Source organism: Capra hircus, chromosome 14 (assembly GCF_001704415.2).
Source record: "Capra hircus breed San Clemente chromosome 14, ASM170441v1, whole genome shotgun sequence".
Classification (NCBI taxonomy): domain Eukaryota; kingdom Metazoa; phylum Chordata; class Mammalia; order Artiodactyla; family Bovidae; genus Capra; species Capra hircus.
In genome coordinates this window covers 81407347-81420885 of record NC_030821.1, presented here as the reverse complement: position 1 = coordinate 81420885, position 13539 = coordinate 81407347, and the positions used below count along the sequence as shown (strand labels likewise).

General features: G+C 56.1%; 1 protein-coding gene across 1 annotated transcript; it reads left to right on the top strand.

The window, feature by feature from the left end:
- Positions 5240 to 9950, top strand: SLC39A4 (solute carrier family 39 member 4). The gene is made up of 12 exons (XM_018058743.1): positions 5240 to 5722; positions 6171 to 6455; positions 6827 to 7022; positions 7123 to 7265; positions 7358 to 7529; positions 7882 to 8054; positions 8166 to 8303; positions 8382 to 8510; positions 8687 to 8741; positions 8871 to 9023; positions 9403 to 9590; positions 9675 to 9950. Exons 1-12 carry the CDS (start codon positions 5522 to 5524, stop codon positions 9801 to 9803), a joined length of 1962 nt encoding a protein of 653 aa, XP_017914232.1. The 5' UTR covers positions 5240 to 5521; the 3' UTR covers positions 9804 to 9950.

Below are 13539 nucleotides of genomic sequence, written 5' to 3'. Positions count from 1 at the left end.
TTGCAGTCCAAGGGACTCTCAAGAGTCTTCTCCAACACCACAGTTCAAAAGCATCAATTCGGCGCTCAGCTTTCTTTGTAGTCCAACTCTCACATCCATACATGACTACTGGAAAAACCATAGCTTTGATTAAATGGACCTTTGTTGGCAAAGTAATGTCTCTGCTTTTTAATATCCTGTCTAGTTCGGTCATAACTTCTTCCAAGCACTAAGTGTCTTTTAATTTCATGGCTGCAGTCACCATCTGCGGTTATTTTGGAGTCCAAAAAAATAAAGTCTGCCACTGAAATAAAGTCTGTCACTGTTTCCCCATCTATTTGCCATGAAGAGATGGGACCAGATGCTATGATCTTACTTTGAGTAACTGTTGAGCTTTAAGCCAACTTTTTCACTGTCCTCTTTGACTTTCATCAAGAGGCTCTTTAGTTCTTCACTTTCTGCCATAAGGGCGGTGTTATCTGCATATCTGAGGTTATTGACATTTCTCCCAGCAATCTTGATTCCAGCTTGTGCTTCCTCCAGCCCAGCGTTTCTCATGATGTCTTCCATATAAATTAAACAAGCAGGGTGTCAACAGACAGCCTTGACGTACTGCTTTTCCTATTTGGAACCAGTCTGTTGTTCCATGTCCAGTTATAACTGTTGCTTCTTGACCTGCATACAGATTTCTCAAGAGGCAGGTCAGGTGGTCTGGTATTCCCATCTCTTTCAGACTTTTCCACAGTTTGTTGTGCTCCACACAGTCAAAGGCTTTGGCATAGTCAATAAAGCAGAAGTAGATGTTTTTCTGGAACTCTCTTGCTTTTTCAATGATTCAGCGGATGTTAGCAATCTGATCTCCAGTTCCTCTACATTTTCTGAAACCAGCTTGAACATCTGGAAGTTCATGGTTCACATATTGTTGAAGCCTGGCTTGGAGAATTTTGAACATTACTAGGGTGTGAGATGAGTGCAATTGTGCAGTAGTTTGAGCATTCTTTGGAGAAGGAAAAGGCAACCCACTCCAGTATTCTGGCCTGCAGAATTCCATGGACTGTATAGTTGGGGTTGCAAAGAGTCGGAACGACTGAGAAACTTTCACTCACTCACTTGAGCATTCTTTGGCATTACCTTTCTTTGGGATTGGAATGAAAACTGACCTTTTCCAGTCCTGTGGCCACTGCTGAGTTTTCCAAATTTGCTGGCATATTGAGTGCAGCACTTTCACAGCATCATCTTTCAGGATTTGAAACAGCTCAACTGGAATTCCATCACCTCCACTAGCTTTGTTCGTAGTGAAGCCTCCTAAGGCTCACTTGACTTCACATTCCAGGATGTCTGGCTCTGGATCACACCATCATGATTATCTGGGTCATGAAGATCTTTTTTGTGTAGTAGTTCTGTGTATTCTTGCCACCTCTTCTTAATGTTTTCTGCTACTGTTAGGTCCATAGCATTTCTGTCCTTTATTGAGCCCATCTTTGAATGAAATGTTCCCTTGATATCTCTAATTTTCTTGAAGAAATCTCTAGTCTTTCCCATTCTATTGTTTTCCTCTATTTCTTTGCACTGGTCACTGAGGAAGGCTTTCTTTTTTTACCTTGCTGTTCTTTGGAACTCTGCATGCAAATGGGTATATCTATCCTTTTCTCCTTTACTTTTTGCTTCTCTTCTTTTCACAGATATTTTTAAGGCCTCCTCAGACAGCCATTTTGCTATTTTGCATTTCTTTTTCTTAGGGATGGTCTTCATCCCTCTCTCCTGTACAATGTCACGAACCTCCGTCCGTAGTTCATCAGGCACTCTATCTATCAGATCTAGTCCCTTAAATCTACTTCTCACTTCCACTGTAAAATCGTAAGGGATTTGATTTAGGTCATACCTGAATTGTCTAGTGGTTTTCCCCAGTTTCTTCATTTTAAGTCTGAATTTGGCAATAAGGAGTTGATGATCTGAGCCACAGTCAGCTCCTGGTCTTGTTAACACAGGAACCTGGAATGTTAGGTCCATGAATCATGCAAATTGGAAGTGGTCAAACGAGATGGCAAGAGTGAATGTTGACATTTTAGGAAGCAGCGAACTAAAATGCACTGGAATGGGTGAATTTAACTCAGATGACCATTAGATCTACTACTGTGGGCAAGAATCCCTTAGAAGAAATGGAGTAGCCATCATAGTCAATTGAAGATTCCAAAATGCAGTACTTGGATGCAATCTCAAAAATGACAGAATGCTCTCTTTCCAAGGAAAACCATTCAATATCACAGTAATCCAAGTCTATGCCCTGACCAATAATGCTGAAGAAGCTGAAGTTGAACAGTTCTATGAAGACCTACAAGACCTTTTAGAACTAACACCCCCAAAAGATGTCCTTTTCATTATTGGGGTCTGGAATGCAAAAGTAGGAAGTCAAGAAACACCTGGAGTAACAGGCAAATTTGGCCTTGGAGTACAGAAAGAAGCAGGGCAAAGGCTAATAAAGTTTTGCCAAGAGAACACACTGGTCATAGCAAACACCCTCTTCCAACAACACAAGGGAAGACTCCACACATGGACATCACTAGATGGTCAACACTGAAATCAGATTGATTATATTCTTTGCAGCCAAAAATGGAGAATGATGATCCAGACATTTTAAAAATGTCTAGAGCCATTTTATCTCCATCCAGGGATGGGCTCTAGGGCTGCTGTGAATATCAGGCAGTGAACAACGGCATCTGGTGCTTTCTGGATGGGCTGATGCAGGAGGGATCTGGGGGTCTGCCCAGCACTGGGGGTGGACAGGCACGTGTGCAGGGAAGCTGCTAACATGCTCTGGCAGAACTGGGCTAGGAAGGCAGGGCTGGGGCAAACATGAAGCAGGAAACGTGGGCCCACACAGAGGGGCGCTGAGACCCGGGGGCCTGCCAGTGGGGTCAGGCCTGCACACCGGACCTGGGGGGCTGACCAGATGTCTGCGCTGAGACCTCTTCCCTGAAGCTCTCCAGGCCCGAAGAGTGCAGGATGAGGTGGCTCAGCTCCGGCCGGCCCAATGGACGTGGCAAGGTGGGATAGGAAAAGGGATAGTTTGACCCATGGACTTCACAACTGTGTGAGGGGGCCCTTCCTAATTGACCCAGGGGTCCAGGAACCCTCAGGCTCTTTCCAAGTCCGCCACTTCCCCATACCCCATCAAAGCCCACCAAGGTCACCCTGCAGTGAGGGAGGGGCAGGACTGCGCCTGAACTCAGCCCATGGCTCCTGCTTGGCCAGGTGCCCTGCCCCAGGTGGCAGGGGACGCTGGGACAGAGTCCCAAGGCCTGGGCTCCCAGCTCTCTTAGAGCTTCTCCTCCCCCACCCCAACCACACCCCACAGAGGGGTCTGTCCAATCAGGTATGCAAGGGGCCACCTAAACACTCCCTCTAGAAGGCAAGGCTGCCCTGAGACCAGCCTGGGCGGAGGCGACTGGCTCCCCGCGGTCTGCCCCTTTCCCCAGATTGCCAACGAGGCAGAGATAAGGCCTAGGGGTTCAAAGGCCAGAGTGAGAGCCCGCAGGGAGGGGCAGGGCTGGGAGCCACACTTCTCCCCACCCCCGAGCCCCTTCCCAGGTGGAGTGACCAGTGCCCAGGGTAGAAGCCTGGCTCCTGCTCCCTTCTGTTTATGTGGCACTTTGGCCATTTCCCGGGGATTTTCCCTGGAGGCCGGAGAGCGAGTATGACTCAGCACCTCATCTCAGTTCCCCCTGATTCTGTTGTGGAATCCGGAGTCAAAAACACACCTCGGAGGACACTCAAGACAGTGGAGTACAGTTTATTACGCCAGCAGGTCCAACAGGGATCTGTTCCCAACGAGGACCGTGATGTTTCTGAGAGGCCCCGTTTCATACCCCCCACTACGCGACTGGTTACATGTTAGCAACCTCTATGTTGCATATGATTCAGTTTCACAACAAGTAGGTGCTAGGAGAACAAACAATTAAGACTAAAGGGGGGAACAATGATTATATATCAAGGGGGGATGTCTCCATGGTTAATCTAACAGGCAGCCTGGCCTCAACTACAATCTCCGTTTGTCACCTGTACGGAAGGAGTGAAGTGAAGTCGCTCAGTCCTGTCTTTGCAACCCCAGGGACTGTAGCCTACCAGGCTCCTCTCTCCATAGGATTCTCCAGGCAAGAGTACTGGAGTGGGTTGCCGTTTCCTTCTCCAGGGGATCTTCCTGACCCGGGGATCGAACCCGGGTCTCCCAGACGCTTTAACCTCTGAGCCACCAGGGAAGCCTCCAGGAAACCTGGTTTTCACTAGCAACGGTTTCCTCACTCTCGGGCAGGGCTCAGGCCCAGGTCACATCCTCTCTTTAAGATGGATGACAGGCTTCAGGATGCAGTCTCTCCTGCTTTCCGCACATGGGCCCCAGCAAGTCCACCCTGAGAATTTCAACACAGCTCAGGACCCACACCCCACCCCCAGGTAGGGCTCTGCGCGGTGTCTGAGCTGCCTTGAGGGGCAAGATGCTGCAGCGGTGGGGGGGCGGGGGTGGGGAGGGGGGCCGAGCTGCGCTGGAGCTCTCCGGTGGGGTGGGGGACAGCCCCGGTGGCCTCCTGGAACCTGTGCCCCAGACGCCCTCGGCTTGGAGGCAGCCCCTAGCGAGAGGGCCTCAGGAAGCCAACCCGGACAGAAACCGAGGCCCCGTAAAAGCAAGTTCCTCTGCCAAGTCTACGCTTAACCTCTGAACACAAAATGTCATTCCTTTTTTGTCCAACGCTTGTTCTCAAGATTGAGAAGTTAAAAAGGGGGCTGGGGCACGGAGATGGAAAATGAACTGCACCCTGTAGGGCCCTTCCCAGTAAAATCCTTTCCAGGTCCTCCATTTCTCCTTGTAGGAAACAGGCTTCCTTCAGTCCCCTAAGACCTCTCCTGAATTCCAAAGGTCAGGTTCAAATAGTTGCTAATCTGGGAAGGGCGGGACACAGAAACCAAGGAGGGGCAGTTGAGAAACTACAGCTTTGGGGCAGGGTCTCTTGAGCTTTTCTGCCAGGACTAAGGTCCCAGCCTAGCAAGGGAGCCCAGGGCACCACCGCTACCTCTCCACCAACCAATTATGAGAAAGCCCTCTTCCCAAATTCTGCCTATTGCAGACTCCCCCCAAAGCCATCCAGAGATTTAAGGGATTTTGAACATGAGTCACCTGTTCTTGCTCGGCACCACAATAAACCTTTCTCTGCTGCAAGCTTCAACGTCACCATGTGTCGTGCACACAGACTTGCATTCAGTAACAAGACCCTTGAAGAAGCAGAGGGGTGAGCCAAGCCCATCCACCCAGGGACCCCGGCCTCACCCTGGGGCAGCAGCACCGGGCTCAGGGAGGACTCCCACTGGAATGGTTAACCTGTGGCAACGCCTTGGCAGCCAATCACAGGGCCCCGCAGGAAATGCCTGGAGAGCCTCTCCGGGCGGGCCGTCCCGGCCCAACCCCAGTCTAGCATCAGGCAGCCCCTGCGGGCCCGCAGCCACATAGGCGAGCACGGCCTACCCTGAGCTCAAGGCACTGGGCTGCTGCAGCATGGCGCTCCTGGGCCGGCCCGGACTGGGGCCATTGCTGGTTGTGCTGGCCGCGCTGGCAGCGTCGGGGACGACGAACACCCCTGCTCGTCTGCTGACCCTGCTGTCCTCAGGCCAGGGTGCTCTGGACCGCGTGGCGCTGGGCGGCCTGTTAAATACACTGGCGGCCCGTGTGCACTGTGCCGACGGGCCGTGTGGAAAGGTAACACCCCCAACCGACGGGTCCTCCGGCCCGGCCCCAGCCCAAGCCCGCCGCTCCACCCCAAGGCCGAGGCTGGCTGCAAAGGGCCCGGGCAAACTCCAGAAGGCGGGCCGCGTGGTGCCTGATGCCGGGCCCTGCCCGCAGGCCCAAGCCCACTCTCCTCTGCTCCCTTTCGGAGCCCTCTGAGCTCCCTGGGGGTTGGGGGGTACAGCTCTGGGATCCTACGGCTGCCTCCCACCCCTTAAGCACCCCCCTCTCCCCACCCCAAAATTTAAAATGGTTCCACGCAGAAACCTCCCTGGGATGGGGGACCCTCCGTGGGTGTGCCTGACTGTCACGGGGGAGGGCAGGGGTCTGTGAGTGAGCCAACGGTGGAGGGCACCAGCGTGAGGGACAGGAGGGTGGCAGCCCTCGTGTATGGCCCCCACCTGCCCGTCTGTGCCAACAGTGCCTGTCTGTGGACGACGCCCTGGCTCTGGGCAGGCCTGAGCAGCCCGAGGCCCCCTTGGGCCCGGCCCTGGAGCCTAGGCACATCGCCCGCCTCAGTGCCGCCGCCGCCCTTTACCTCAGCGACCCGGTGGGCACCTGCGCCGAGGTCCGGGCTGGCCGCTGGGCTGCCCGCGCCGACCAGCTCCTGGTCCTGCTCGAGAGCCCTCAGGCCCTGAGCCCGGCCCTAACTAGGCTGCTGCAGCGGATCCAAGCCCGCGCCGCTGGCCAGCCCGCTTCTCGGCAGGTGGGCGCCTGGGCCAGCTACCCAGGGGCACTAGGGGAAGAGGGTCCGAGAGGGAGTGAGAGAAGGGGGACCACTTGGGTGGCGCTGGGCTCAGCACCTTTTGAGTGCTCAGGGAAGCCTGGGTTGGGGGGTCACAAGTGGACACTCACCGCTGAGCCGGGCAGGGCTGCAGGCATCCCGAGAGGGCTCTGATCCTCGACGGGGCTGAGAAAGCTCCCAGGGCTCCAAGGAAGAGCCCGGACAAGGCGGGGCTGGGAAGGGGACAGCTGCGGTGCCTGGAGTTCAGCGGAGTCCGGGGGCACCGGGGCACTGCGGAGCGAGAGGCCAGTGTGGCCGCGCTGCTTGAGACACTGAGGCCGGCTCCTCCCCAGGCCTGTGTGGACCTGCCTCAGCTGCTGGGGGAGGCGGCAGGGGTGGGGGCTCCCGGCAGCCCCGGCCCGGTGCTGGCTGCCCTGCTGGACCATGTCAGGAGCGGCGCCTGCTTCCATGCCCTGCCGACCCCCCAGTATTTCGTGGACTTCGTGTTCCGGCAGCACAGCAGCGAGAACCCCAACATCACCCTGGACGGTGAGGCCTGAGCTGGGCTACGGGGCAGGGAGTGCCCTGAACCCCAGCATCCGCCCCCCTGGGGAGTGCAGGGCTGGAACGGATTTTCACCCTCTGCCAGAGCTGGCGGCCTTGATGGAGCGCCTGGGGCTGGGCGGAGCGGCAGAGCCCCACGACGGCCACAGTGACGACAGTCCTCTGGGAAAGGGTCAGGGCCCCGTGCCCCTTGCCACCACCAACAGCAGCGCCAGCGCGTGGGACACGGTGAGCCGTCCATGTGCCCGAGTCCCGGAAAGAGGTGGGGGCCCATGGACCGCTCAGGGCCCTGAACACCAGATCTGTCACCCCCACCCCAGCTGTGCCTGAATGCTCAAGACATCATGGCTGTGTACGGAATGTCTGAGCAGGCTGGGGTGACGCCGGACGACTGGGCCCGACTGAGCCCGGCTCTGCTCCAGCAGCAGCTGAGCGGGGCCTGCAGCCCCCAGCCCACGCTCCCCACCCAGGATCAGCTCAGCCAGGCTGAGAGTGAGTCTCCACCCTACTCCCTAGAAGCGCCAGCCCGGCGGTGCCCAAGGGGCTGGCAGCAAGGAGATGGAACCAAACAGGGAGGAGAAAGTAGCCGCTGGGCTGCGGAGAGCTGGGGCCAGGGCTGGCAGACAGGGCAGCGGGGTGGAGAGGCAACAGGGAAGGGGGTGCTGCGAGGGAAGAGGATGGGGGCTTGAGGCCAGGGGCCAGCAGGAAGCCGAGGCCAGGACTGCACCCGACTGCCTGCAACCTTGGGGGGCTCCTGCTCCTCCCAGACTCGGTCTGGACGCCCCTCCCGGGAAAGCAAGGGGCCACGGCTGGGAGGGAGGCGCTCACTGTCCTCCCTGCCCAGGGTACCTGTACGGCTCCCTGGCCACGCTGCTGATCTGCCTGTGCTCTGTCCTCGGGCTCCTGCTCCTCATCTGTGCCAGCTGTAGGATCACCTCCCACTACGTCATCCAGGCCTTCCTGAGCATGGCTGTGGGCGCGCTCACCGGCGACGCCCTCCTGCACTTGATGCCTAAGGTTGCCCCAGCCTGCCACAGCCCTTCCTGACCCCTAACCTCTGTCCGCCTGTCTGGGAGGAGGAGGTCCCAAGGCACCGGGTCCAGTGTCCTCTGCCCACCCTCCCACCAGGTGCTGGGGCTGCACGCCCATGACGGGGAGGACCCTGGGCTCCAGACCACCTGGCACCTCCTAGCTGTGCTGGGCGGGCTCTATGCCTTCTTCCTGTTTGAGAGCCTCTTCAACCTCTTGCTGCCCCTGGACCCCGAGGTCAGGTGCTTGGGGGATGGGCATGGTGTGGGCAGGGGTGGCGGAGGCACGGTGGATCCTGAGCCTCCGTCCCCACAGGACCCAAAGGATGGGGCCTGCAGCCATGGCCACAGTCACGGTGGCCACAGCCATGGTGTGTCCCTGCAGCTGGCGCCCAGCGACCGCCGGCAGTCCAAGCAGCTCCATGAGGGCTCTCGTGCAGACCTGGTGAGCCCGCCCTGCCTGGGGTCACCCGCCCTGGCGGAGCCCTGTCTGCGCTCCCAGTCACCCATCCAGGGCTTCCTCCCTGGCCTGATCTGGGGACTTGGCTCCCCGTGCCTCCTCACCTTCCCGCCCTGAGTCTAATCTACACTGCCCGCCCACCAACCCGGTCTCCCCTCCAGGTGGCGGAGGAGGGCCCCGAGCTGCTGAGCCCGGAGCCCCAGAGGCTGAGCCCAGGTGAGCCCTGAGGGAGGCCCCGGAGCGTTGGGGGTCAGGGTCTCAGTGCGCGGCCGCAGGCACGGGGACGGGGAGGGGGACGGAGGAACGGGCGGGGCAAACGCGCACCCACGCCCGCCGCGCCCGCAGAGCTGAGACTGCTGCCCTGGGTGATCACGCTGGGCGACGCCGTGCACAACTTCGCCGACGGGTTGGCCGTGGGCGCCGCCTTTCTGTCCTCCTGGAAGACGGGTCTGGCCACCTCGCTGGCCGTGTTCTGCCACGAGGTGCCGCACGAGCTGGGTGAGCCTTGAGGGGTTACCGCTGGCCATGGGCGGGGTGCGGAGGGGATGGGGGGGGGGTCTGCCCGCAGCGGGGGTCTGGGTGTGGCTGGTCGGCCGCGCTGTTGGGCGGGACTGTTGGGGAGTGGGCGCGGCCCTCGACCTGACCCCAGCCCCGCCCGCGACTCATGGCTCAGATAGTGAAGAATCCGCCTGCAGTGCAGGAGACCCGGGTTCGATCCCTGGGTCGGGAAGATCCCCTGGAGAAGGGAATGGCAACCCACTCCAGTACTCTTGCTTGGAGAATCCCATGGACAGAGCGGCCTGGGGGGCTACGATCCATGGGGTCTCAAGAATCGGACACGACGGAGCGACTAAACCACCCCCACCTCCCGCCCCAGGGGACTTCGCGGCTCTGCTGCACGCGGGGCTGTCGGTGCGCCGCGCGCTGCTCCTGAACTTGGCCTCGGGGCTCACGGCCTTCATCGGCCTCTACGTTGCGCTCGCGGCCGGCGTAGGCGAAGACGGCGAGACCTGGATCCTGGCGGTGGCCGCCGGCCTCTTCCTCTACGTGGCCCTCTGCGACATGGTCAGAGCCGGGCGGGCGGGGGCTGCCCCGGGCGGGCGCTGGGCGGGCGCTCTGAGCCGGTCCTGACTCAGGCCCCGTCCTCAGCTCCCAGCCATGCTGAACGTCCGCGACCGGCGGCCCTGGCTCCTCTTCCTGCTCCACAACGTTGGCCTGCTGGGCGGCTGGACCGTCCTGCTGCTGCTGTCGCTGTATGAGGATAACATCGCCTTCTGAGAGCTTCTGCCCCCCCGCCCTCCTCCCCTTGGCTCTGGCTCCTGACCCTGGGCTCTCGCAGCCCTTCAGAAGCACCGTCTCCCGGAGCGCCCCAGCCCTTCCCCCGCCCCCTGCTTCCCAGCTTCAATAAATGCTCTTGTCCTTGGAGCCCGGCCTGCTCGCCTCATCTCACCTCCCCAGGAGAGGACGTTTCCCACCAGGAAAAGTCGACAGGTGGGGCATCCTCTCCCCACAGCAGTGCCTGGTGCCTGATGGGGAGTCAGGACAGTTGAACTCAGGGCCCTCCAAGAAACCAGCCTCAGACCCGCGTCTGTGACGCATGTGAAGCGAAGCCCAGAGAAGTGGGTCCGGGGCTCGGGCAGCAGGTAGGACCTGGTGTCCAATCAGGACGCAACCTCCCGCCCTGGCCCTCCTCCCGCACTTCCTGCCGGCCTTCTGCGGCTCTTCCCAGGGCGGAGCTGCTTCAGTGCCTCTAGCTCTCTCCAGGCTGGGCCCCTTTGTCCCACAGACACATCGCACAGTTAGGGCGTGTACCACGTGCCAGGCTTGAGTCTGAGGGTTCTGTGGTCACTGAGCTGTTTAGCCATCACAGTTGCCCTGTGATGTGAGTGCTGTGACTGCCCGTCTGACTCAGACGGGGAGGGCCGGTGGCCTGGCCACGGCCCCTGCTTTGCCCACTCCCTCCTCTAGCACATCCTCCGGGTGGCTCTGGCTGGTTGATTTGGGTTTTTTACGATTTTCCTTAGTTTTGGTGTGCTGGGTTTCCGCTGCTGCTCAGGCTTGCTCTAGTTGTGGGGCTCGTGGGTCACACCCCAGTTGCAGTGTGTGTGCTTCTCATTGTGGCGGATTCTCTTGTTGAGAAGTATGGGGTCTAGGACACTTGAGCTTCAGTGTTTGCAGCACGTGGGCTCAGCCTTTGCGGCTCCCAGGCTCTAGAGCACAGGCTTAATAGTTGTGGCGCACGGGCTTAGTAGCTCTGCAGCATGTGGGATCTTCCTGGATCGGGGATCCAGCCCATGTCTCCTGCGTTGGCAGGCAGATTCTTTGCCACTGAGCCACCAGGGAAGCCCTGGCTCCAGTTCTTTTTTGTTTTTTGAATTACTTTTTCTTCATGCTCTCAGAACTTTATTAGCTTGAGTTTGGGCAAAGGAGAGAGAAAACCTCTGAGACAGTCGCCCACCTGGTTGAGCACAAGCAGAGCAGAGAAACCTTTGGTTGGAGATGTGCTCTCACCGGGATGAAAATATCTCTGATTTTTAAACGGAGAGATGACTGGCTGAATATCTCTGGACACAAATTCAGATTATTTTAAATATTTAACAAATATTTTAAAACTTTTCCACCAAGAAAAGGCAAGTCTCTTAGGACAAGACCGGACCAGAAGCAGGAGCCCCAGCTCCATATGGAGACAAACCAGCGCCACTTTTATGTTGGGTGAGAGGCAGGGGGTATACCTCTGCTACTCCCAGATCAAGATTTGGAGGGAGGAGTGTTGTAGCCAGGCGTTCCGGGAAACAAACTCACTCAGAAGGACAATGCTGATAGTGGAGTGCAGCTTATTACACCGGCGGCCCCACGGCAGAGTCTCCTCTTAGCCAAGGACCCCTACCAGCATTTGTGAAAATCTTTTATACCCCATGAGTACGTGTCTGAACCCACCACTCCAAATTCCTTGAGACTTACATAAACCAAGGAAAATACAGTCCCAATAACCCCATCATTCACCTGCTATGTGCTCATGTGCTCAAACAGTCAAACAGTTAGCCACTAATCAATAACCCGAGGTTACACTCCGATTGATACAGAAAAATTTATGGCCTGTCTGGAGGAAGGGGTGATTAGTGTATGTTTTCTCTTAGGCGATGAGTAACCTAGATACGATCTTCAAGGTTGCCCTGTCTGGAGGGGGTCGTATCCTTCTGTTGTTGTTTTCATAGGCACTAAACACGGAGTTCAGAGTCCATTGCAAAGGTGGCTGAGCATGATCAGCATGAACAGGCCTAAGATGGAGTCCAGGCCCTATGAATTCCTTCTTCATTCCCCCCTCTTGATGCTCTCAACTCATATTATGAGCTTCATTCATAGGGATATATTGCATCCTGGCTCTCCGACTGCCAATTTGGGACAATGACATCAACCTTCAGGTTACAGAGTTCATAATACATTGTAAAATCCAGGGTCCACAAAGCAGAACTATCAAGACAACTACAACAGTGGTAAATATAGTTTTCCACCAATCGCCCTTCACCCAAGATAGGACCAAAGTCCAAAAAGGAATGTTTTCATTTGACGTTGCTTTTACCTGGTTTTTCACGTCATCTAAAGCAGTCGATACATTGCCAGATAAGTCAGAAATGTGTGCACAACGTTCAACCTTAATTATAGCACAGGTCCCTCCCTGAGCAGCTGTGAGTATGTCCAAAGCCATTCTATTATGAATTCCCGCTTTTCTCATTTGGATTTGCTCTTCATTTAAGGCTTGGATGGCTTTTGTTCTATCTAGGAGGGCCTGTTGTGTGAAATTAGTCAAGGCCTCTACTTTAATCGTGATAGCTGTTGTCCCTGTAGAGGGTACGAATAAGGCAGCAACATACTCATACCGTACTCATATGGATCTTGTCCGCCTAGCATGTAAATAAGGTAGATTTACCGGGGCTCCCGGGGTAGATTTCCAACACATAGGTTTGGCTTTTGTTACACTGGCATTTATATCAAATGTAACCCCATGCCCCGAGTCTATTGACTGTAGGTCTTACACCAAGAGAGCAAGGAGAGGTTGTGATTGGCAAGAGAGAGGAAATTCTCTTTTTGTCATCCCAGAAAAGAGCAGAGTGGTTTAAAATCTCCTTGGCAGAGTGGTGACACCCACCAAGGAAGTCCCTCCGTCACTGACAGAGGCACAGCCCTGCATACCCAGCAGCTGGAAGTGCTGTGGAAGTCTGCGTAGGAAGGGGCCCATGAGATGAAAACATTGTCCTGAGTTGAAACGGAAATTAAATTCAAAATCACGTTGATGAGGCCTAGCAGCAGGAGTTGATTGTCCGGCTTCATCCTGAAGGGGCTCATCCAGGACCTTCTTTTCCTCCTTCTTAAGGATGGGCTTAGTCTCTCGAGGGTCAGCGGGTCCCCCTGTGCAGTCCACTCAGCGTTTTTTGGGTCTGCGTGATATGTTCTCTTCACCCTCCTATGATGGATCCAAGGGGCAATATCTGCCACTTTAACTGCAGTGGGGTAGTTAGAATAACATAAGGGCCCTTTCACCAAGGGGCTAGCAAGTCAAGTTTCCAATCTTTGACCCATACTTGGTCACCAAGCGTAAACTCACAAATGTATTCCCCAAGGGAGAATGGCACCCTTTTCTTGTATAAACGTAGTTACCCAATTTATTACCTTACCCAGTTCCATCTGCTGTGAAACCCTATCCCCTCTTACCTGAGGCAAATTTGTTGACACCTGTTTTATTATGGGAGGGGGCCTCCCATACACAGTTTCCTATGGAGAATAGCCTTGGGACTGTGGGGTCATCCTGAGTCTGAGCAGAGCCATCGGAAGCAAGTCCACCCAGGAGCGGTCAGTCTCTATGATCCTCTTGGAGAGTCTCTTTAATATCCGGTTGGTTCACTCCACCATCTCAGAACTCAGGGCCTATATGCAGTGTGCAGTTCCCATTTGATGTTTTAAGTTTTGCTTACTTGTACTAAATCAGCAACAAAAGCTGGGTCATTGTCTGAACCAA

Excerpts from the sequence above, each read along its gene's own strand:
- SLC39A4 (XM_018058743.1), top strand. The coding sequence starts at position 5,522 with ATGGCGCTCCTGGGCCGGCCCGGACTGGGGCCATTGCTGGTTGTGCTG. Across the intron at positions 7,530-7,881 it reads TCAGCTCAGCCAGGCTGAGA|GGTACCTGTACGGCTCCCTG; the intron begins GTGAGTCTCCAC and ends CTCCCTGCCCAG. Across the intron at positions 9,024-9,402 it reads CGAGGTGCCGCACGAGCTGG|GGGACTTCGCGGCTCTGCTG; the intron begins GTGAGCCTTGAG and ends CTCCCGCCCCAG.